Genomic DNA, 26,116 nt, shown 5'->3' with positions numbered 1-26,116 from the left:
GATGCCCAAAATGATGACAAATAGTATTCTGAAAATAGGAAGCAGACAAATTACAAAATATGTTGTAGTTGTTTTGTATTTATATTTTTCTCATTTTACATAACTTTTGATTTATCATGATGATGAAGATGCACTGTAGCTACACTCTGTCTCAAGAATCTGAGGATCAAGGAGAATAACAACTTTTGCAGTGTGGGGAGGGCAGATTCTATTCCCGTGTTGATCCTGGAAATCTGGAGCTACCACTCTGGTGTTTGTGTGGCCAATTGTTAAAATTAATGTTTGTGTGTAGTAGCCGGCATTGTTCCACAGTTTCTATTCATGTATTTGTAGTATCTTTAGTTGTACATCATTAGATGTATTTTCTTGAAACAAGACTGTTCAGTAGTGCTAAACATATTCATAAATCAAGGTACATAAATTTGGTAATTATAATTCCATACTGACATATTATCAGCATATCTATTTAAAAATCCACCTTGTTTAAAGTGTGTTCATGTAAGGTATACTATTACCACACTATGTAGTGTTAAGACAGTATGGTCAGCAACACTAGTATGAAACAAAACTGTGGCTTCTTGTGATGAATAACCATGTCGCCGCTAAAGAGCGTGACTTGCTCTTGGATTTCCTTGTTCTTCCTGCATATCTCACTACCCAGTTGGTGAATCTAAGGTTTGAAGTTTGCCTGCTCGGTGATTGTAACCAATTGAGTTCGTAGCTGTTATTGAATGCATTATTTTTCTATACATTACAAGTTAAACAACTGACATTTTGAAAGTAGACAGTTGCGTCAAAAGATACGATATCTTAGTGGAACTTTTTGCTGTGTGTATGTTCGGGTCTCGGCATGTAATATGGTGCTACAAATTTAACTTGTCTCGGGGTTTAGTGAACTCTTCTGCAGAAAATTAGGGAATAGGAATCACAATAAACCAATCAAAAATCACCTTTCCTCAGATGCTTGCATTTCTAATAGGCTTTACTTCAAAGAAGTTATTCTGCCAAACTGTTTCCTTTCATCATACAGGTGTTTATAATGGTTACATTAGAATAACAGCCATACCTACTCTCATTTCAATCAACAACTTCTTCAAAGTTATGACTGCATATAATTGCTATCTTTGCACACATATTAATATTTCATTCTTTGCATTTGTATTCTGCTTACGTTACATCCCATTTTCCACCACTTTAGGTTAATCCTAACAGGAAAGCAAATAATGCATATTATCAACTGAACCAGATATATTATATTTTGGAAATGAGAAATAAGAACCAGGGCCAAACTCCAGTATGTAATAAATACAGTGATTGAACCAGAATTGTTGTGTGGAAGTGAAAGCTAAAAAATGAAAGGAAAGGAAATTGGAAAAGTAACAATTATAGAAATTAAGTGCTATGAAAAGATAGTACGTAAAGCAAGTAGAGATAAAGTAGGAAATGAAAGAATTTGGGAAGAGCTGAAGCAAACATCCATTGAAAACTATCTCATTAAAAGGAAAGGAGAAGGAAAGGAAATCTAAGCAGTTTCTCACGAATAAAGACATTAATATACAGAAGAATAAAGATGGCCTAGCTTTTGAACGGGGAGATTACAAGACAGGCACTCAAGACACTTACCCACCACAATGGCATTCTTTCACTGTTCTTAGCTTATAAAACTGCTTTGTTATTGTTTAATGCAACAGAAAAAAAGCTATTTTTCACAAAAAGTTTTCATTTGCAAATTTAAAGGAGATATAATATTTTTGTGGCATCTGAATATTTTGTTGTCAAGAAGAGAGAGAGACAAAAACCATTCTTATAGAAATGAAAAATTAACTTCTTTGACACCATTGTTAAAAACTGGACCTTAACACTTAAAGAGATCAGAGGTGCAACCACGAATTTTTGTCGGGGGGGGGGGCAAGTACCAGGATAAACGTACCTATAATAATATTGATAATATAATAATACTACTGGTAGTACTAGTGGTGGTAGTAGTAGTATCAAAGATGTTATCATCCTCATAAATTACGCAAAGAGGGTGTAGAAGTCGGTGTAAAAACATTTGTTTGGAACAAACTATTTGAAATATTTTTTCAACATGTTCAATTTCACATTAGCTAATATGGAAAACAAACACACAAACTGTATTTTTGAATGGCAGAAAATGAATGATAAATGCATTCCGAAGATAATTCTTTTTGTACATAACATGTATAACTTTCATGTACTAGATGTTTTACACATATGCAACATGGAGTGACATAAAATTAGAAAATACATATGCAACATGATAAGAAAATACATATGCAACATGCTAACACTAAATTGTGTACATATTCAAAGTTTATTCAATACATAAATGCAACACATATCATTTAAATACATTACAGAAAATTTTTAAATCCAATTTTTGCAACTGGAAACAATATTGATTTAATAGGGTGCAAATAATTGCACGGAGCACTATGGCATTCTCTCTTTTAGAACTTTTTTCATTGAGATCGCTCGGCATCCATGACCAACTCCCGCCACTTCCTAGCTACGGCTCTGAACTTGACGAGACTGAGAAAGGCAGGCATTGCGAGCAAAGCAAGGAAGAACATTTTACGAAATGTATTTTTATTTGCATACAATTCGAAATTGAGGGAAGTAATCAGAGCCGTAGCTAGGGAGGGCAGCAGGGCGAGCCCCGGGTGCTGATGGAAGGGGGCACCGAACGGCAAGAAGAAAAACATTGAAAATTACTTGTAATAAAGGATGCATGCAATCCCCTCGAAAGATTTGGCACCCTATTAAAACAATATCATTGCCAGTTTGCAAAGATACTGATTTAATTTTTTTGCTCGCTGCGCTTGCATTACAAGCTCTTCTTTTAACCAAATAAAAGAAAATAAATAAATATCCAATTTATATATATATATTATTTGTTTGTTAGTGAGGATGTGTTTTACAACTTCTTAGTGAATAGTTCCAATTGTGTATGCAGTTGTAAAAATACCATTGGTGTAAACTGCAGTCTGCATGTCGTAACAACTGTACTAAATTTTCCTAAGATCTCTTCAAAAAAGCTATTTCATTTAAAAGAATACATCGTGATGGTTTTTGGATCTTTCAATGATCTTTCCGGGCAGCTTTCAAATTGCTAAAAGGTGTACAGGACGAGGGTACACGTCACTTAGAACAACAATAATAAATAAAAGTCTATGCTGCTTGGCATCGAGACACAACAATACTCGGACATCTTTGATTTTTGTCAGTAGTGGCTGCGTTCTCATATGCGACAAACCGGGCAAAAGGGAATCAGAATTGACGCTCTCATAACTTCACAAAAGCACTCATGCTATACTACTATTGTATAGTCAACGTGCTTTTGATGAAGCTGTGTGTATTTGAAATTGTGTAATTATTATAAGTGATGTCTTCCAAGAAATGTCTGGGGCTCAAAACAGGAAAAGAAAGACGATAAGAGAGAAAGAGGACATTAGAAGTGGAACGATTTTATCGAAGTTTTTCAAGAAAAATTTTGAATCCACAGACGCTAACGAAGATTCTTCAGCGCCGGAAATAGAAACCACACGACTGTGAAGAGTCAATCAGCAACTAGGTGGTCTTCAAAAGCAAACGCAGTACAATCTCTAAGTACCCAATTTCTAGATGTCTGTGCAGCTTCGGGGGAATTATGTGACCTCTCACAAGAGTCACCCGAAAGAGTACACGGTGCCAAATGCTTGCTACACAGCCTTAAGAAGTTCAACTTTCTTGTGTTCTTATTCTGCTGGGCTGATATCCTTCGAGCTATTAACAACGTTAACCTACGGCTACAAGAAAAGTCTGTTACAGTAGATATACAGTAGGTGTTACTTGCTTACAGGGACTGCAAAGCTTTCTGTCTGCCGATCGGGAAACAATTGTGACGAACGCTTTTGAGAAAAGCAAACAGATCTGCGATGATATGAACATTGCAAGTAGAGAACAGCGCCCCAAAAAGAAAACCAAGTTTTCCGATGAAGTTGCAGAAGATGAAAGTGTAGCCATAAATGAAGAACAAAAAATTTGGAAGATTCAATTCTGTCAAAAATAGGCGATCAATTCAAGCTAATGAAAGGAGTTTTCGAGGATTTTTCCGTAATTATTCCAAGCAATATGGCAGTTATGTCAGAAGAAACGTTGAGAAAGGGAGTCTTTGATCTGGCTTTATTATACCCGGAGGATATCAACGGAAGTGAGTTACTTCATGAACTGTTGTTCTTTCATTTATTTATAAAATAGCATGTATTGAGTTGTACCCAAATTTTGTCACTGCATTGAAACAATTTTTAACTCTACCTTCGTCTATTGCATCTCGTGAAAGGAGTTTTAGTAAGCTAAAGCTTATAAAGAATTACTTGCATTCTTCTTTGAGTCAAGAAAAGCTGACTAACCTGGCTATTTTGTCTGTTGAGAAGTACAGAGTTCAATCACTTGTGTTCGATGATTATATTAATGACTTTGCTGCTCGAAAGGCAAGAAGAGTGAAACTGTAGCTAGTATGCTCGCACAGAAGAATTGTCAAATAATCGTGTACTGATTGTAGTTCTCAATATGTTTTTGTCTTTATTGTTGTTGATTTCAGATCATCAGTATAACATTTTGTAGTGTAATTAGGTTTTACTTTATAAACATTACATTAATACTGGATGATTTTAGCTAGTTTGTACAATGACTTAGCAGGGTATTTGAAAGGGTTTCATGTATTTTTTAAAACATTACATTAATGATCTTTCTTAGAGATTCTTCTGCTACCTAAGAAATATATATGCTATTCATATGGTAAAACATTTTTTTTTGCATGGATTAGTTTCATTTCTAGGATTTTTTTTATCATCGCACATCATCCTTGATTTAGAAGAATACGTGTATACATACAAACAACTCAGTAGTTGTACAATTAAATACAATTGCTACAATTATTAGCGTAAATGAAACGTCAATGAATGAACGACATTATTTAAGTAAGGCACAACAACAAATGCTTCTACCCCTCCCTTAAAAAAAAAAAAAACATGGTAGAAGTTCAACAAGGCAAGTGTAGGGAAGGCACTGAAATTTATTCTCAACCCGAGCACAGAAATCTCTAGCTACGGCTCTGGGAGCAATTGCTCCTCTGTACCCACCCTGCAGGTGCCCTTGGATGTCAATGTTTACCCCCTCCCTATTCGCCCCTAATAGGGTGCAAATAATATCACAGGGTGCCAAGACATTCTCTCTTTCACAACTTTATAAATCATTAGGCGCCCATGGCCAACTCCCATTGCCCCTGGCTCTGAAGTTGACGAGAACTGAGAAATGCCGAAGAAATCGCAAGCGAAGCGAGCAAGAAAATTTTACGAAATGTATTTTTTTTTTTTTGCATAAAATTTGAAATTAAGTGGGGCAATTCCCCTCTGTGCCCCCTGCAGGTGCCATTGGCCGTCAACGTTTGCTCCCCCCTAGAGTTGACTTCCGTCGGAAGGTTGGGAGGGCAATGCCCCCCGCCCTGTAGTTGTGCCACTGAGGGAGATTTCACACCGAAGCAACAAGCGAAAGACTCTAAAGAGTTAGAGTAATCTCTCTCGTCTCATTCTCACCCATGGTATTGGCATACTCGGTTGAGAGCAACATGCGATACGCAGCAAGCAACACTTGTTTCTCTGCTCAGTTTGTATGATGCCATCATCAATACCAATATAGTTGCACTAATCAGTTTATTAGTTGCCAGAAAAAAACATAAATGGAGACATTGCTATGTGTAAATCATGTTGTAAAATTTATGCAAGTTATTTAAACTTGGGAGAGGCATGTTGTCCTTGTGAAAATGAAGAAATTATGTGCATTGACCTCAAACTGTATATGCTAGACTTTGCGCTTTCTTTCCAGCCTGGATAAAGCAAAGAGCTAAATACTACAGCAGTGATTTTCAACCTGCGAGACTGTGGCCCAGTAAATTATTTTTCTTTTTTAAAGTCAATGCCCAGATTCCAAGAATTTTCCTCATAAATACTTTTCCAGTATTTAAAAGTTTATGCATGAATTAACATGTGCCCATGAAATTAAACATTGATAAATAAATTCTGGCATAATCATAAAGAGTAATAGTTCGATGACATTTTGGCTTGTTGACAATATAAATATATAGATGGCATAGTGGTAACATCATTGCAATGTAATCAATTGATTCTGGGATTGACACCTGGTGGAGGCCCATAGTAGTAAGGATCCGACTTTAAACTGCAGGTCTAGTCTTGATTGGTGGACTTAAAAGACAAAAACTTGCAACTCAAATATGAAATTAGGATTATGTTATTTGTCAGCCACTTTCAGCAGAACCTCTCATAACTCAGTATGTATAATTGATAAAAAGGCCCGGTACCAGCAGCTGAGAAACACTGCACAAGAGTATCCTACCACACCGACTGATTAACTTTGGACTGTCTTTCCTCCAAGTACTGGCTGTTTCAAACAAAATCAATCATGTCCTAAATAGCCCACATCATACACATGATGTTGAAGGCAAATTACAGCTGATAACTGCACCAACAAATTTGACAAAGCCAAAAGGATGTTGTGTTTAAATTTTGAAACGTTGCACACATTGATACTGCATTATATCAACAAATTAGAGGTTCCAAAATGTTGTAAAGCCTCCAGTTGGGCTCTCCTCTAGAGTTTAAATATAGCTCGTTGGGGGTGAAGCATTTGCTGTGCATACACGAACAGCAAACTGAGGCAACACAATGCACGGTATTGAGAAAAAGACTCAGCCCGAGCAACTTGCAAGTAACATGTGCAGTTTCGATTTGAAAGGTTCAATTGATTACTGAGGGTTTGCCTTATGTGTTATTTGTTGCTTCACTGTGAAATCTCCCTTAGGTGTCATTTGACTCCTAACAAATTAAACCTAGCCAAGAAAGTTGAAGATTTAGCTGTCAAACTTAAGCATAGTCATCAAATTATACCTCCATTAGAAAAAAAATACCAATGCATGAAATATATAAACATATTTCACTTTCATGGTCATTAAAAATTCAAATAAAATTGATACCATTTGCAGTTAATCAATCACTTTGTCTCAAAAGCTATCTAACATTCCTCATCTTTGATCCTTATAAAAATGAACAATATAATTCATGATGCATGCGGTAAATGTGGTTTAAGTATTACCTACATGAAGTTTCATGTTTCCGCATTCGACAATTGGATAGTCTAAGGAGATGCCGTACTCTTAGTGAATGATGGCAGTGAGCCTTCGAAATTAATCGGGAAAAACTATTCAATTGTGCAACATGGAAACAAGAAACTTCACGTAGGAACAATATAATGTTATCATGATGTCAACAAATGTGGATATTTGTTAAATATAAAATATTTTAATCAGTAGTTAATCATAGTTGTTCAATGTTTCACAAGAACAATTTGTTGCATAAAAATTAATAGAATGAGAGTAGGGATTTGAAAAAAATATTACCTTTGTGGGTGTTATACATATGAGCCATTTTAACATACCTTGCTACATATTTTTGTACATATTTCATAAGCTAAAGTCACAAAAAAGTTCAGACTCTATTTACGACTGTGGGTAAAGCAACAAGTACTTTGGATACAAAATTAGTGAACTGCTCTGTCCAAATTTGAATGTAACCACTGTGTAACCACAAAAATTTCTGAGTCTATTCACCAAGAGGCAACTTGAAAAATTTACACAGGCACAAAACAACAATTCTAGTTGTATTTTGTGACTTGTGATGCTAATTTCAAACACTGTTTATTATAGATATTTTGTATAGGATGGAACAAAAATATGCCAACTATCCCTCAACCCCCTCCTTCCACCCCTGTTACATTCTATGGCACAAAGTAGGCGATGCAAATCTATTACTTACCTGAAGTGTTGTCCTCTCCCTGGCTCATGTTTCCCCACCAATCACAGTTAATTCTTCACATTGAACAGTTTGGAGAAAACTGCTGCACTACCTGAAAGAAGAAAAATAGCAACTATTCAACAATTATGAATTATATTCTGAAACTATACCATGCAGTTCAATCCAAATGTTTATCCCAAATATTGTACTACGTGAAAAGTCATACTAATTTATAAATGTGTACTGTGCTAGATCTTGGAGCTCACAATCGATGAATTCCTTTTTTCATATGTCCGTGTTACTAGAAACTCACTTTCCACTGTTGATGGTGTTCCTAAATACTTATGAAGAGATTACTACAGTTGATAATTTGTTTCTTCTCTTAAATTATTATGGGGGTTTGAGGATAATATCCACTCCCCCTAAACTATACGGCCGCAGTGGCTCAGTCGGTAACGCGTCTGACTACCATGCTAAAGGTCCCGGGTTCGATCCCTGGCTGGTTCAAATCCGGGAACTTTTCTAACGATGAAGCGGCCCCGGCGCCCACCCAGCGTCGAATAACATGGGTACCTGGGGGAAACCCTGGGGGGTAAAGGTGGCAGGGGCGTGATGCTGATCACATCACCCCCCCCACTAACGACCGGATCAAGAAAGTGTGGGGCATTACCCCCACACCCCTATATGCCTTCATGGCTTAGTGCTATGCACAGGGGAGCACTTTACCTTTTTTACCCCCTAAACAGTGAAGATACTCCAGAAAAATGGGTGGAGAGGCAGAGGGAAAGAAAAATATTCTCTGGAGGCAGTCACATTTAACATACCTCCAAATACCATATCAAAATGTCATTTTCCCACTGCCTATGTTGCAATGCATGCAGTAGGTAAGTGCTGACATAGCATTCCTAGAAATTTTACAACACCATCAGCGGCATATACCCTGGGTCACCTAGATAATCAGAGATAATCCCGCTATAATTTTTTAAAAATTCTTTCTTATTTCTTCGCAGTATTCTTCTGAACCAATCTTTGATTCACATATTTCTTTGCTTCAAGCATGCGAATGTTTTCAACAGTTTCCTTCAACCAGTGGTGACGATTGGGTTCAAAAACCGAGGGGGGGGCAAGGTGATAAAACTGGGGAGGGGGCAGACACAGTATATTTCCCTTTGTAGATAAGGTTTAGCATAGTTTGAGGGCTATTGCCGCCACTGATTCCAACTTGTAGAACCTTGCGCATCACAGGGAATTTAAAGCTGCGAAAGGGAACTTTTCAGCATCCATAGGGAATCTCATTCCGAGTCAAGCAGGAAGGAACCACAATAGAAGATTGGCACGGGGAATTGAATGTGTGTTGTAGTTGGCTTTGTGCTTGTTGTTCCTATTGGCAATTCGAAAATGTATTATTTGTTTAGCTGTTAGTGGTTTAGTATCGCTGCTAGTGCTGTGTTTACTGAAGTTCAAGGCAATGGATATAATACAACATTTGCCTGTGAAAACATTTGGAACAAGATTTTTCCGGAGAATTTGCAAATCGTTAATCCAGGTACGCCAATAGCATCTTTTGTACCACAGCTCTTGAAACTTATACTTCCATGTATGAAAACAAAAATCGGGAATGCACGAGTAACTGGGTACTGGGGTAACTTGAATTTTACACTTCAATTAATATTGAGTTTTTATTTCACTACCACATTCCTTTCATATTCTATGTTACAGGTGGGTTTTTATAGGTTTATTATACTATCTTGTTTTATTATTTGAAATTCTAAACGTAGATTAATTGCAATCACAACAATTAATCGACAGTGGTCGCAACAATAAGGTAAAATTTTCCACACATATATTCATAAATCCTGTATGAATGCTCAGGTAAATTTGCAGGGAGACTTCAGGAGTGGGTGGATGAATCAAGTGTCGGGAGATTACTCACTCGTTAAAAGCAGCATGCGCCACTGAACACCATGTTCCCAAAGTCACCACTTTTAATTTCTATGGAAATGTGGAATGTTAAAAATGCAAAACAATTTTGTACAATAGGGCTATGTTAATATCAAATGTTTTTTGAAAATTATTTTTATGCTTATAATTTATTGTTTAATTTTCAATGTGCCTTTCCATTGGGGAAGGGGGGTTTATGTGTGTGCATAAAACAACATTTTGTTATTACAAAATCATTTGTGTTGATTCTTTTATATCAGATTTTATTATTTAAATCATTTTTTTTTTTACTTTTTTAAATAACATGCTTAAAATTGCCTGTTTTTTTTGCACCATACATATAGATATATTAAAATTGCTTGTGTTTTTTGCACCATACATATAGATACATGTTTTTATAAAAGGCTTTTTCTAACAAATGGCCCTGTAAAATATTTGAACAGTTTGATTAAAGAAATTAAAAAATTATATGTAAATAAACATTTTTCTGTTTCTGATACTGTACCTACTATGGGAATGTTTGTTGAGTGTATTAATGAAACTATAGTAATTTTCAGTAACTTTTCTCCAAGTGATAATAAACATTCTGGATCTGCTCTATAAGTGTAACTTAAAATATTAACTTAAATATTTATATAGTCTTTGCAGCTGAATTTTGGAGAATTATTTAATGGTAGTTTCAAAAATATCAGCTGCCATATTTATTTACAGTTTAATGATAATGACACTATTTATGATTTAACATGATTACTATTTTGTGCACTTTTCTACACAAAATGTTTGCTATTTTTGCCTATAAAAATTATTGAATTTTAAATCAAGAGAAATGTGTGTTTAAATTTCCCTTCCTATGAGCTTCACACCATCAGTACATGTATTTTATTCCCTTTATTTTCCTTTCTTAGAACCTAATAAACACCATTAAAATGATTATCACATTAATGTACTTCCACCAAAAGTGATTGTGATATCTACAAAATACTTATGCACATTACTCTATAAATTATTTACTTAAAGGCTGTGTTTGTAGTGCATCATTCGAGTGTCACATAACACATTTTGCTTCAGTAGCAACATAGCAGAAAATGCATGTTTTCAAGGATATGTGTATTCCATTTCATTTGTAAGTGCCTACAATTGTTTTTATGAAATAAATCAATGAAAGAAATGAAAGATTTCCCACATTCCAGGACCAAATATCTCAGTTATTCTAGGTTACATAAAACATCGAAATCTATAAATTAAAAACAATCAATGTAGTTTTAAAAGAGGTACACTGGCTCACTGGCCCCAACTCAGAATTGTGTGCATAAAAATATTCATATGTCTCCCTAATACTCTCAAGAAAACAAAGCATAGATTTCCTAATTTTTAAATGTCAGCACTGATGATATTACCTAATCAATACCAAGAATACTGTATATCTCTTGTAATGCAGCAATAGTGTACTAGAGAGTGCAGAAAAGCTTGTGGTCCGACCATGTTCTCAAATGATTTGAAGGAAGGTCATATTATGTCTTGAAAGTGTATAGCCTTGTGTGCTAAAGCACCAAAAATCAGAGCATTAATTAAAGCTTTTCCTATTTTTTAAGTCCTATGAAGTGAGCATGTCTGCCCAGAAAGTGAGACTTAAGAGCACAGAAACCATGGCTATGATGAAGTTTTTATTTCTACAGAGCAAGTCTCTGAAGCAGATCCATGGGGAAATTGGCAACACCCTGCAGGACTGCTTCTTCATACACAGCTGTAAACAAGTGGTTGGCACACTTTAAACATGGCGAATACTCAACAGATGATATTATTGTGCAAGAAGACCAAAAACAGTGACCATTCCGCAAATAATCGATCAAATTCATGACCCGATTCTCACAGGGCGCCGCATATCAGCAAAACATGTGGCAGAGACTCTGGCAAATCTCAGGTAGGCAGCTTTACCCCGCTTTCCTTCGCCACTGGAAAATAAGACTAGACCAACTTGCCTCCCGTTTAAGAGTAGTCGACTGGGCAAACTCTAAGGGGAATGCGTTGGTGCCATAATTCACTATGATCTGAGCATGCACAAACTCTCAGAGAAATGGGTGCAAAAATCTGTCCTCCACGAAACGAGCAAAAGGATGGAGGCATTAAGGAAAATCATGTCCCATTTTGAACATGTCGAACAATTCTTGTGAAGATCAGTTACCATGAACAAAACCTTGTTATATCACCATGATCAGAAGACAAAGCAACAGTAGATGGCATGGCTGCACTCAATAATAATAATTTAGGAGGGCATCAATACTTCCACGGGAAGCAGCAATATTTACACTTTACCAACTTTTTCTCTTTTTGCACTCTTGCCACTGAAGACAAAAATGTGTGCATCACCCTAAAAAGGCATGAAAAGTTGATAAACGAATAGATGTTCATTTCTAATAACCTTTTATCTTGTAGATAATTCTGCTGTGAACTCTAAGTTCTCCCCTCAAACTAACCCATTTAGAAGAAAAATTGAGACATGTTTAGGTGACAGACATGTTTTCCAGGGAGGCATCAAAAGACATTTCACATACAACCTGATCAATATATTATTACCACTGAGATGTGTGCATGCATAGACTATGAGCTGCAGATTGCTCATGCCCAATACATACATGAAGTAAATGATTTTTCCATTTTCAGGACTTGAGCATCACCAGAATTGTTTTGTAGGGGGAGGGTCAGTCATTGACATAAAATTCAACAGCAGAAAAAAAAATAAGGATAATTAATAAACTATACCAACAAGCTATTATTTTGTTGCTGACTTATCATCATCATCATTATTATTATTACAGTATAGCTGAAAATAAAGTATCCCAAAAGTTGGCAACACTATACATTGTTGGTCTTGTGTGGGGGAGCAAGGCGATCCTAAGTGACCTTGAGTTTTCAAGAGAATGCCTTTGTTGTCAAGTACTATTTCTGCTTGTATGAGAGTGGCTAGTGAGGCAAGCCACTAGCTACAACATGGTGTGCTTTGTTGGAGGAGAATTCTGGAATTCATGCTCGAAAGTTAACTACACATCCAAATGCTGGTCAATGCACTAATAAAACTCCAGGGAAAATGTTTGGTGTTGGATGGAAGACACTAGGTTCTGTTTAATGTTCCTGTTTTGTTTATGTTCAAATGCTGTATGTACTTGTGTTGATACATACAAGTGTTGATTGTGTTGTGTTGATACAGGTAACATTTTTCATTACACGTACAAAATTTAGTAAAACCATACATGTTCTACATTTTGATATACAGTAGAGCGTCGATTATCCGAACGTCGGTCAACCGAACGACCGCTTAACCGAACTGTGTACTCGCTCACTTTCAGATATCTGTAATGAAAAAAGTACGTGACTTAGCTGCTCGTAAGCGTGTAGGCTTGCTTAGACAGACCAAAATAAAGGATTTTTTTAAACGTTAATTTTGTGTACTGTGTGTATTGTTCATGCAAAATGCGTATGTAATATGTACATATTTTTGTTTAATAAACTGTACCACATACTATATATTCCTACTAAAGTTGCCTTTGTACGTTACTTTGTAATACATATTTAAAGAGATGCCTGTTTTTATGAATAAATTTACTGTACAGTACTTCTTTTTGGCAAATAAACATGTACAGTTCGATTATCCGAACAAACCAGTTTTCCGAACACCCATGTCCCCCAATTACTTCGGATAATCGACGCTCTACTGTACTTTATTTCCGGCCATACTGTATTATTACTTGTGGATACTTTTCTACTTGATCCACCATTTTCTTATATATTTTTTTTTTACATTTCATACATTTACTATACTGAAATGCACAACTATTTAATTTTATTTACTTTCTGCACACCCATTCAAGGTATATCTGTAAAAGTTAGAGGATTTTTTTGTTATAAAGTTAATATCGTGTGGGAGCCATGGTGGTGGTAGGGCATCTGACTGCCACGCAGAACAAGGTTCGATTCCTGGGATGGTTGATCCAAGGTCAGAATTTTCCCCCCCCCATAAAGCAGCTCTGAGGCTCACCAGGCCTCAATTAAATGGGTACCTGGGGGGCAACTCTGGGGGGTAAAGGCAGTCAGAGAATGGTGCTAATCACATCACTTCAAAAATGGCCGAGATCAGTAGAATGTGTACATCCCCCTTCATATGCCTCATGACATGGTGCAAAGTGCACAGGGAACTTTACCTTACTTTATATTGTGTGACCATCGACATAAAAATGTTATTTTTGGAATTTTGAAAACTCATGGAACTACTTTGGATTAATTGGTAGAATATGAAAATGAAAAATTCCGACCATGTTCAAGCATTTTACACTTAATTTTTCAATCTAAAGCAATTTTCCTTTATCTATTCTGCTGGAGGACTAACTAACTTTGCTTTCGTTATGAACTGTCAAAAGTAATAGACTCGATTCCCTTTACCCTACTCTACTCTATGGGTGACAGTGGTTGTCTTTGCTCGCTCTGTGGCCGAGCATGTTAAGCTTTTGATTTCACCAGCAATGTATCTGGGTATGAATCCCAGCAGGGCATGGGTGTTCTTTCTGAGTCACTTCAATTACAATTAATCATCAAAATTAGCAAAAAGTAGAAGAAAAGCAATGTAAAATAACAATAATACAAATATCCACAGTCAAGTCCCCTTGATAGTATAGGACTTACAAATAGTATAGAAAAATGACAAATAAATATTGTCCTGTAAAAATTTTATGTTCCATCCCTCACTACAGAAATACTGTGACAATCTAAGACTTAACATTGATATTCAAGAGTTGGATACCCACAAATTTCAACGCTCAAGCTCTCCCCACCAGAATTTACATAACAATTTAAGACTTCATACATAAAAGGAGAATTCTTACACCCCCCCCCCCCCTTTTCTGCACAATGAGGCAGCAAAAATGTCCAACATCAACAAACATAATTCTGAAGAGGATTAATCTAAAACATATTGTATTTTACATTTACCGAGTCACATAAAGAAAACATAAACAGCACATGTATCAGCTCTGAATGACATAAAGGGGATGTATGTATATAAATGACAGTGAAAGATCATTGTAATGGACACTATATTCACGCCCATGTAATAACTTGTATACAGATAGGGTGACCATTAGGCGGCCTCTATGTGTCTTTCATTTCCTACCATTTAACAATCTATGCATAAAAATCAATATTTCTGCACAAAATTTGACTTCTGTTCACACGATTACTTCAGTTAATATGGTACCAAGAGGCTGTAACAACTTATTTCCTGCAACGTTCTGTGTAACAGTCAGTGGTTTGTTTACTTGTACTCTATTTCAGTTGACGAACATATATTAGATGGTTTTGATCAAACCTATTAAAATACTCATGCAATTTCGTTATTCATGCAAAACAACAGGAACGTTCACACACATATGATCAAATATTATCCTGGTTTCACAATTCTAAGGTGCACAATTACGTCCATAACCACTGAAGTCCTTCAAGCTTCTCCTTACCTTCTCCTGTATATTGTGTATAATATGGTGTCTCTTTCACCAATTAGCCTTAAAAGTAATTCATATCACTGAAATTTCACATTTCACTTAGGTGTGTTTCACAACTTCATCATTTTAATGAAAAAATCACGTAAACAACAACACTAACTTCTACTTTACAGCAACAGTTTATCTCGCAGAGCCATCTACAAACCTTCAGAGATTTTTTTTAATAACAATCAAAGTTGAACAGTTGAAAGTCTCCATTCCGCAAATGGCAAGTATATATTATTCTAGTTCAAGGGGAAACGATGAAACGATTCTTATTCTTGTGTTTTATTATATTAATTTTAACCTCCAGACAAAAATACTGGGTGTACTGTCGAATAATCGTAGACAAAACATCGACAAACGTCGACCGCAAAACAAATTCAAAATCTAAGAGTAGCAGGACAAAATGATACTCAAGATGGAATTAGTTTTCACGTCTTTCTTGCATTATTTCTTCCAGACGGCCAAGAGCACCTGCAAGGGGGGGGGGGGGGCACAGATATGCAATTTACCCATCGATTTCAAATTTTATATAAATAAAAATACATTTCGTAAAATGTTCTTGCTCGCTTCGCTCGCATTCTCTGCTTTTCTTTCAGACTTATCAAATTCAGAGTCGTATCTAGGGATCGACGGGACTCCGAACGATCTATAAATGAAAAAAAATGTAAAAGAGAATTCCATGGCACTTCATGAAAACTGCACCATTTTAAATCAATATTGTTTTCGTTTTGCAAATATATATATATATATATATATATATATATATATATATATATATATATATATATATATATTGGGGGTATACATACACACACCCATCAATGCAATAAAACTTAAACAGTGAGATACAATTAGGTCTTTTTTTCCCGAATGAACTTTCATCAAGGCTTTTTGCCCCCTTCCCTCTAATCAGAGGGTCTGCGCACGCTTGGCTTGTAAAAGTCGATACTAGACCTAGATGGATCTGTAAAAATCTAGACGAGAACGAGAACAAACCCTAGGAGACAGACCTTTGGTAAATCGAGGACAGACTGAGACTTAGTATCCGAGATTCTCGATCTCGTTCGAGACTTTGGTACGATATTGAAAAAAAATCATGTAAACCGAATTTTCTTTACTACATGACTTCCTCAGATAAGTTATGATATTTGTGTGTAATAATTTAAACGTCCGTTCATTTGTGGTAATTCTTAATCGGCGGTTTGGTTTGTATATGTGTGTATATATATAATATAATATAATCAGGATAATATCCAGTTTCCGAGAGCTCGTAGCGTCGAAATGAGGCGTCAAACAAAAAATGCCATAAAGAAAGAAAAGTCTTAGTACCTCCATGCACTGTCAATGTTTGTACGGTGACCCTTTGCATATGTTCTTTACTTTATATTTTTCGAGACCTGAGACGAGAACGAGAATTGCGCTTTCGAAACCGAGACGAGGAGGAGGTTGGATATTTATAAATGGAGATGAGACAGTTAAAGAGACATTTACATTGATAATTTTTGTGCAACTGGTGGAATTTTCTACAATGTATTTTATTCTTATCTGCACAAAAATATTTGACCATAATTATAATGACTGCACTGCGCACACAGATAGTAAACGCAAACTGAAATTGCCTTGTAGAAAGTAAAGTTAGCAATATGTAAATTGAATACCGTATTTTAACCAAGAACAATTGAAAGAAAATAAATCAAGGAAAGTAGTTATCTTTCCCGACATGTCCTCGTGCAATTTTATTCATTTCTCGTGAAAAAACAAGGTGCGTAAACCGTTTTTCTTAATCCCAACGACGTCTATGGGTTCATTTTGTCAAAAAGAGATGCAGCTACTATCTCACATTGCTGGAGTCGAGTAGAAAGTGTGTAAACAGCTACTCGCCATAGAATGGCCAAGTCGAGCAGACAGGCCAGTAACTCGTCCCAGTAACTCTCCCGCTCACTCAACCAATGTAAACCAGCCTTTAAACTGCCGCACACGTTGTCTCTCCTCAGGCTACAAGTAAACTGAACGCTCCAAGAGCAGACCACAAACCAGTTGCGAATACAGCTGATCACTTAGGAGAAGATCCCCGACGGAAGTGAAGTAATGGACAGGCGACTCTGCTATTAGGGTTGGGGGAGTGCACCCTGAGTGAGGTGCAGCGACGCAAGTCGTTTAGGGTTACCAGATGTCCTTTTCTATCCGGATAAATCCTGTTTTCGAGTCCTAAAAAAATCTCCGGGCGAGTTTTTATGAAAATTTGGAAAAATATTGTATTTTTTTTACTAATACCAATAATTTCATTAAGGCTATCTTCACTGAAAATTGACTTACTGAATGAAACAGCAACATTTGCATATCAGTTTCCTTTTTCTGACTTACCTTTATGATTAAGACATTAATTAATTCTCAAACTATTTTCATCTTCGCACTTAATCGACTTGCACCTGTTCCAAATTACATACATAATACAATGTTTTCGAAAAAAAATGTTACATTCACAAAGAACAATTTAAAACTTACTTTCATGGTAATAAAACCATCTTTCGCAAAATAAAGTGAACAGACTCGTGCATTCTTCGCAATTTCCTTGCCGCATTTCAGTTATCGCCCCCCCCCCCCCAAGCCAATCTCGTCAATCAGTTCTGTTTTCCCTGATTTGTTTACAAATTTCATTTTGTTGATTCCACGTGGTGGAAAACACATGGAAGCTTTTCACTTGTCCTGACCCACAAAACGATTTAGACCGAAAAACTGAACAGTAGACGTTACTTTTTTCGCATGTTCCCCATGCTTTGAACGGCTTCAACACAGGGAAGTGTCCTACATGGAGTGGTTCCTGAAAATCTCACCAAGATTCCAAGATTCACAATCGTATAATATTACGAGCATAGTGAATAAATTTCACAATATTCAGACATTTGCCTGTAATGAGGACTATTATTAAGCCTGAATCACACGGAACTGGATATCCAGTAGGAATGCTCTAGTTGACATTGGACTGACTACCCATTTGCTAGTCGCCTTACACGATACTTGTCGATAGTCTTTCCCATAATGGCGGCCGCATGAGATGTAAACAACGTATCACTTCACACTTTTAAAATACGATAACTATTCAACCGAGAGGAATATTCATTCTAGTTTTTTGGACTTTTAACCACTGTTATTTTTTACGTTTCGGAAGCTGAATCTGCCTCCGTCTTCAGGGTAGCGTGTAGTCATATAATGGTTGACTTGGAGGAATATTGGGCCCGTTCCGAAAGCCGCACGAGTTTAACGCGTTAAACGAGTTATGGTAACTGGCTGTCCCATAAGTGCTTCCGTGCGTTTCATTGTGTTGTCCCAAAAGTCGCATTCCGTGCGTTTCGTGCAAGAACGAGATTCACCAAACGCACGGGCCAGGAGGCTGGTTTGTTCCGTTAGAATCGTGTGCTCCTTGCAGACAAAGCGCGTGCTGATGGATTCAAACTGCACTAGTTCGGAAAATGTATTATAATTTTAACAGAGACCGATATGAAGCAACATGTACAAGATGAGTATGTCTTGACCGTTCTTAGAATGTGATTAAAATGAGTAACAGTGTCCACAGTAGAGTTTATTTTTGCCATAAGGACATTCCTTCCGCTGGTTATAGGTAGAGAAGAATGGCGCTGATAAAATACATACTTTACAACGTTTGCTGTACACGTATGGAAGAATATCTTAGGTTTTTCAATGGACATTTCCACTTTGACATGAAAAACGTTTTAAATCCATTCATTTTACAGATAATGACACAAACATGAGACGTGCAAAATATCTCGGCGATATTTGTTTCGGTTCTCGAGAAACACGCCTTCAAACACCGCTGAAATTCACCTACTACGTCACGGATTTGAAAACGTCCTCTCCACAGACAGGAGGTCCTCTGACGTCATCACTTAGAAATGCGTGTAGGCGGGGCTTCTGCTCGTCCCGTCAACTTAGCATGAGTCGCGGCATCGACAGCAAATTCACTTGTTACTGTGTAAAACAAGTATCTTACAACTTCCAGTGCAAAAATCTGTGCTCCATTTATTGGAGATGAATTATGCCCTAGCAGTATAGTAGTATTTACCATAATTCAGCCACTCGGTAGAGAGTTTTCCCATTAGGGTGACAAAGCAAACCTTGTAACAGTCAATGGCTGAACACGTGAACAGCCTTGTTCATTGCGAATACGTAGGTTAGTTCTGACTGGCAAGAACTTAATGTTATAGGAATGCCTTTTCTGGAATTACAATTATTTTCGTCATAATATTTTCTTCACAAATTTTAAGATAATGCTTTTAGAACACACTGGTTTACACGCCAATTTCTACAATATAAAAGGTGATACGGTATAAAAAGGTACGGTGAGTTTTTAAATTTCCTGCAGTAAATGACAGTTTTCTTCAGTTAATATATATATATATATATTGCAAATTTTTGTATTTAGCCTACTTTTACGTCGCTTTTCCGTTCACTTTGTTTAACCGCAACAATGAGAACGGATGGTTAATTTATTATGTATCATCTCTAACATCACATTTCTTCCCACTTTTGGCTAATCGCTACAATGAAGATGAATAACTACAAGCAGTATTCGAAGTCGGGATGCAGGAGTACACCCCCCCCCCCCCACACACACACACATTACCACCAACTGCACAATCTAAGTATCACCCAAGCTGCCATGCTAAGAGACGAACTTTTTGTTCTGTCCCATCTCATTTTGAAAACATTTACTTGTCCCATCTCCTTTTATGAGACGAGACGGAACATGCCTCGTCTCGTGAGCAACACTAACATTAACAATAGAAGCATCCCCCTAGCTGTCCCCAAAGTCTCGAGCAAACATCCTCCCATGTAACAATTTCCAGTTCAATGAAATGTCACTCACAAGGAAACAGTCATGCCCAGGTCGAGAATCAAACCTGGAACATGCGACTTCCTCAGATAAATCATGAATTTTGTGTATAATAATTACAACGCCAGTTCATTCCTGGTAATTCTGAATCTGCAGTTTGGTTTGCATATATAAGTAGGATAATATTTAGTTTTCGAGGGCTGTACCGTCGAAACGAGGAGTCAAAATAAAAATAATAAAAAGAAAGTGTTTTTTTTTGTATTTATAATGATAAGCCTTTGCATACGTGTTAATTCTATATTTGACTTGAGACGAGAACGAGAATTGCTCTTCCAAACCGAGACGGATGTTTATAAATTGAGACGAGACTGTCAATGAGACATTTACAAATAAACACGAGACAGACATTTACAACTCTCAACGAGAACGAGACCAAGGCTGCCATGTCTCGTCTCGATAAGATCCTTAGTGGTGAAGTTGTGAACCAACCAATTAATGAGTTCGGGGTAACGAGATGAGGCGGCTTTTTTCGCAGTACAAAATTCAAAGTAATTATATCGTACCATTTCAGTATGGGATATTGTTATGCACATGGACGTATATATAGTTCACGGGGGGGGGGGGGAGGGATGGATCAACATTTGGTATGATTAGGGTTGCTTTATTTCGTAAGTGAAAATCCAGGACACTGCTGGCCGGAAGCTTGTTGGGCAGCATGGGGGGAGGGGATGTTGGACCCGACAAAGTTGTGTGTTTGTAGTCAGGAAGTCACGCTACTTAGTATTGATACTTTTCTGTTCATCTTGTGTCACTACGTTTTTAAGAACCAAATTTCTTTAATATGATTCGAGGGGGAAAAATAACTGATTTGACAGTCTCAATGCAGTTTCATATCGCAGAAATTCCGAAACTATCAGGAAATTGCAGATATTGGTCTGCAGTCCCATCTGGTGTGTGGAATTACGAAATTTCCTTCCCATCCGTATCCCGTCCTATACGTCTCTAATTTAAGAGAATGAAATAAGTCCGAAGGAATTTTTTATGAACAAGCGGATAGAACAAGGAAACTGGTAATTTTAGTGAACCAAAAAAAGAGGGGGGTTGGACCCGTTGAATCCCCCTTAAATACGCCCATGGTTATACACATTATTTCCTTGTAATGATTATACATAAACTAAGTATAGATATGTGCAACTAATGTAATCTTCTAGTGTATTTTCTCTTATCTGCACAAAAATATTTGATCATAATTTGCACAACAGAAATGGAACACAAACTGAAATTGCTTTATGGAAAAGAAAGTTAAATAGGCTTTATAAATAAAGTGAAGAATGTGAAAATTTCTATTTTGCACTACATAGGTTACGGTAAATATCGATAAATATAAGTTTAGAAAATATTTTTGAGTGTCTGGTCAGCAACCAATTTTATAAGCAATATTTTTCGCATGGCCTAAGAACACACACGCAGCTGAACCCTTTCATTTATCTTGCACGTGAGCAGCACGGATATTTCATAGAAGAATGATCATTACAAAGCATAGCTTTCCTTTCTCCTATCGCTCCTTCTTCCATTATTTAAATCGGTACAAATTTGTAAAACTGCTGCACGTGTTCGCTCACCGTGGGCTACCCATCCGTAACTGGACGCTCGAAGCAGACAACAAACGAGCTCTCCCTAAGGAGTGACGTAGTAACATGGCGGCGGCGTGTTTTCAGCGCAACGCTAGCCTCGCAACTTTGGAAGACTCGTTTCTGCCTTAAACTGGACGCAGAGAAACGCGAGAACTTGCAGGGGTCAATTTTCCAAGGTGTAGTTTTTAAAATTGTTGTAAAAAAAAAATTGAGTGGAAATGTCCATTGTAAACACCGTGCACTCACCATAGAAGGTGTAACTCGACGTGCCTTTCGTGCTGTATGTATTATACATTGTATTGGAACAGCTATGCTTTCGTCTAAAGCCGGCTTTAAAGTTGTAGGAGAATTACTGCTTTGTGCTTTTATTAAAAAAGGAAAAGTATGAACTAGAGATTGGCTCGAAAAAAGATATGTTAATCAATGTGTACCGAACAAGCTCTTTAACTCGGGTTTGCATTATTCATACATGAGATTCGCAGGATGCATTCACAAAAAAAAGGTCAAACATTTATTAAAGCCCCTATCACACGGAACTGGATTTCTAGTTGGAATGCTCTAGTTGACGCTGGACTGGCTACCCATTTGCTAGTTTTCGCCTCACACGGTACTTGTTATACCGTACTTGTCGATAGTCTTTCGTTTCCATAATGGCGGCCGCGCGAGATGTAAACAACGTATCACTTCACACTTTTAAAATACGATAACTATCCAACCGAGAGGAATATCGCATCGCATTAAATGGTTTTAGGTAGAGAAGAACGGCGCTGATAAAATACGTACTTTACAACGTTTACTATACACGTATGGAAGAATATTTTAGCTTTTTCAATTGTAAACTTGCCTTTCGTGTTGTATGCACTCGGAAGCCACAGACAAAAAAAGGCTATTTTACAAACTTACAGAATATCTTCACATGGCGAAACTTTGCTCTGATTGGCTGTTCCACAGAATCCAGTCGAGGAAAGCGGCCATGATTTCTACCTAGAGAAGGGAGTTCAACCGTGTGATAGCGGCTTTAGTTATACCATATGGTTATACGGAAACGGAGTAAAATTATTTTACAGTGGTGTGTGATCTATATAAGCCCACCAAAACCCCAGTAAGCACAAGACGTGTGTTAGAAGTGCTGCATCTTCGTCGAAAGATAACAACTTTTTGCAATCTAAAAATGTCCTTTTTTTTAAAATTTGTCATCTGCTAACCCTAAAGTCCTTGCCGAGTATTGTTTTTGAAATTCCTTGAAATACAGTTTAAATAATGCACAGGATAAGCAATACAAAAGTATTCTGGTCAGCAACCTGTGGCCACAGACACATGCTATGTGTGAGTGACGCAAATCAACTCCTACGCACTTCCAAAGGGACACAGACTGCAGCGGAAGACTTCCTGCTATCCCTAAAATCTGCAAAAGACCCGGTCCTTCCCTTTACCCCTGTATCTCGTTTTCCCTCGTTTGGGAATCTCCTCGTGAGCTTACTGTTGTACATGACGTATCAACACGGCAAATCGTGTTTTGAGCGCAACAACACTAGCCTCGCAACTTTGGAAGTCTCGTTTCTGCCTTAAATTTAGGGGTGTGCAGTATCCCGAAAAGTCGGGACAGTAATCGGGAAAAAAATTCTACTCCCGAGACCAACAAATGCGGAATTATTTGGTATATTCGTGCAGCACTGGTGCCGTTTATTGTGCATCATGCAGGTTGTTCAAGGGCAAGACAAACATCGCAACTCACGGCATTTCAGACTGGAAAAACATTTCAAATATTCTAGCATCACACGAAAATTCTGAAGAACACAAAAACTGCGAGTCGGCACTCTTAACAAGGCAGAAATCTGTTGGGACCTTGGGGAACCATTTTCAATCACATATTCAGATTGAACTTACGTACTGGGTGAGTGCAAATAAGTTACTACTTTTCTTCTAGAAGGGCGCACATTAAGTTTGTGCCTAGGGGCGGCGAGGAAGCTTAATCCGCCACTGATAGTGACGTCACGAAAGCTGGGATGAGGCCCGTAGCGCCCGTAGTATCTCGAAGACCCTGTTCCTGCACGGTCAGAAGCTGTCACTTTATAATCTGTGACACTCGGTGCTGTCTCTGTATAAACAAAATGTCCTGAATTAGACTGAGGCCTTATTTTAGTTCGAATTGTGAAGTTGTAAACGCGAGCGATCATAGCGGAGAAGTTTTGGAGAACAATTGAGTAAGTGGGTACCTCATGCATTTCATTTACTGCTTTGGAAGCTTTAATTGTGCATTAATTTTCGAAATGGCACAGAGTTCCATCGGATGTAGAGGCATGTAGTGATTATAGCCAATTGTAGGACAAGATCCTCTCCTCGGACTGGAACATATTACGTTAGTGAATTAATAACTGACACTAATGCAAAGATAGTGCTGAACAAATTGCCCATCGCTATTTTCGTTCTGGGCGTCCCTGATGAAGTTATGTTAAGCCTGTCACCTTGTATTCTATTATCTTACCTCACATTTCTGCTACTTTTGGCTAATCTTGATGAAGATAAGTGATGATCAGATGAAAGTGAGGTATAATTTAACAATACAGGGAATTTCTCCAATTTGTTTGAAATGTGATCTTAAAACTCGGGTAAGAGTCTAGTTTACGTCCTTTTCATAAGGAATACGTGTCATATATCGTTCGAAAGGTTATTTTATAAGGAATTCAACAAAGTAAATCCCAAGGCGAGGAAAAATTTCCTGGGGGAGAAAATCGAGAAAAACCGATGTTGTCCGGATATGCGTGATTGAATGTACTGAGGACATTTTTCGATGATGAAGCACATATTTAGGGGTGAAATGAGTGCTAATGGAACCTAACCTCGTAGGCATACCTCGTTCCCATGAAAGGTTAGTGACAGAAAGTGTAAAAAGAAAAACTTACTTACTCTACGGATGCCGGAGCGCCGGCTGTCTGCTAGCATGGTTTTGTAAGAAGGAGTGCGCAAGAAAGACGTAAACGGGTAAGAAGGAGTGGGCAAGAAGGACGTAAACTAGACTCTAGCCAAAACTCGTAGTTCATTAATTAATATAAGATTTCATTAAAAGTAATTAATTCTATCGAAAACATACAAAAAGAATGGCCAACAAAGAGCCTCATGTCTAAGTACACTGAACCTAGCAATCCCCAGAACAAAGAAATTGGATCGACTTGTTATTTCTTCTCTCATCGCATTTCGTTAGCAACCGCGAAGTAATAAATATATTTATAAAACACGTAATAGCATTCATATGTGGATTTTATACAGGAAACTATTATCTTATTAATGTCTCTTAATTTTTGTTCCCTCCCCCCCTGAAGGCAAATCTAGAGTTGGAAGAGGTTGGAAAAGAACCAGAGTTTTTTCCCGCGGCTTTTTTGGTTGGGCTTTTTTCACAAAAGTGTCTCAAATCAATGATAATACAGGAGTTGGCAGTATTTTCATGTTCCCAACGTTTATATCCCTACTGTAAAATAGACACTCATTTCTAAATATAAAATACAATTTACAATATGAAATTTGTAGCTATATACAGTGCTCGAAAAATCTTTGGAGCTAGGTCTGCCAGCTCTGAAAATCAGGCGCCAGGAAACCACCTACTATAAGAAGCTGAGCCGGCCCCCATGGTGGAATGGTTTGCATATCGCGGTACAACTCCAAGGGTTCCGCATTCGTATTCCGGCCTGGACATGGATTTTTGTGAGTGTTCATTCATCAATTTCATCATATCATTACTCATCCCCATCTTCACAAATTAGCCAAAAGTGGCAAAAAAAAGCAAAGTAAAATAAATCAAATCAATCAATCTATAAGAAGCTGAGCATCACCATATTCAAAACATCGCTAAATCATGTGAGAAAGTGGGAAATGGGAGGGGGGGGGGGTTGGGAAACAGATTAAGAAATTGTTACTGATTCTATGGAATGTTCACAACGTTGATAAAAGAATCATTTGCTAACTTACACTGTACTGCAATTTGAACATAGAATTTTGAAAATTTCGTACATGTATGACGATGGAACGTGATGAAAAGAGAAGAAAGTGAGACTAAATATCAAGAAGACAATTCAGTCTAATCTCTCCCAACTAATCAATCACTTTGATAAATGTCCTCGGTTAAATATGAAGTCTTGATTGGCACATCATTTTATGTATATACCTGTCGAAAATTCAAAATCAATGTTATATATCAGTAGGAAGCTAAGGATATATGTTGAAATGGAATACCAGCTTACATATGTTGATGAATAGTGTTTATGTTCAAACAATAATAAATATTTTTATAAT

At 37.2% G+C, this 26,116-nt stretch overlaps 2 protein-coding genes across 3 annotated transcripts in view; one reads left to right on the top strand and one right to left on the bottom strand.

The window, feature by feature from the left end:
• Positions 1-15,487, bottom strand: part of HDAC4 (histone deacetylase 4) — a 153,790-nt gene extending 138,303 nt beyond the window's left edge. For both annotated transcript variants that reach the window (XM_083120777.1, XM_083120778.1), the window contains exons 1-2: positions 15,311-15,487; positions 7,890-7,980 (exon numbers count right to left, since the gene is read on the bottom strand). In XM_083120777.1, the coding sequence (XP_082976903.1) occupies positions 7,890-7,917 (28 nt within the window). In that variant the 5' untranslated portion in view covers positions 7,918-7,980; positions 15,311-15,487. The remainder of the gene's footprint in view (positions 1-7,889; positions 7,981-15,310) is intronic.
• An 8,393-nt stretch (positions 15,488-23,880) lies between these two features.
• LOC145987211 (transmembrane protein 19-like) overlaps positions 23,881-26,116 on the top strand; it is a 37,117-nt gene continuing 34,881 nt past the window's right edge. The window contains exon 1 of the mRNA XM_083121728.1: positions 23,881-24,033. The gene's annotated coding sequence lies outside the window, so the exon portion shown is untranslated. The remainder of the gene's footprint in view (positions 24,034-26,116) is intronic.

Source organism: Lepisma saccharinum, chromosome 4 (assembly GCF_977018435.1).
Source record: "Lepisma saccharinum chromosome 4, izLepSacc3.1, whole genome shotgun sequence".
Classification (NCBI taxonomy): domain Eukaryota; kingdom Metazoa; phylum Arthropoda; class Insecta; order Zygentoma; family Lepismatidae; genus Lepisma; species Lepisma saccharinum.
Note: the sequence above shows the minus strand (reverse complement) of the source record. Positions and strands in the feature narration are given on the sequence as shown.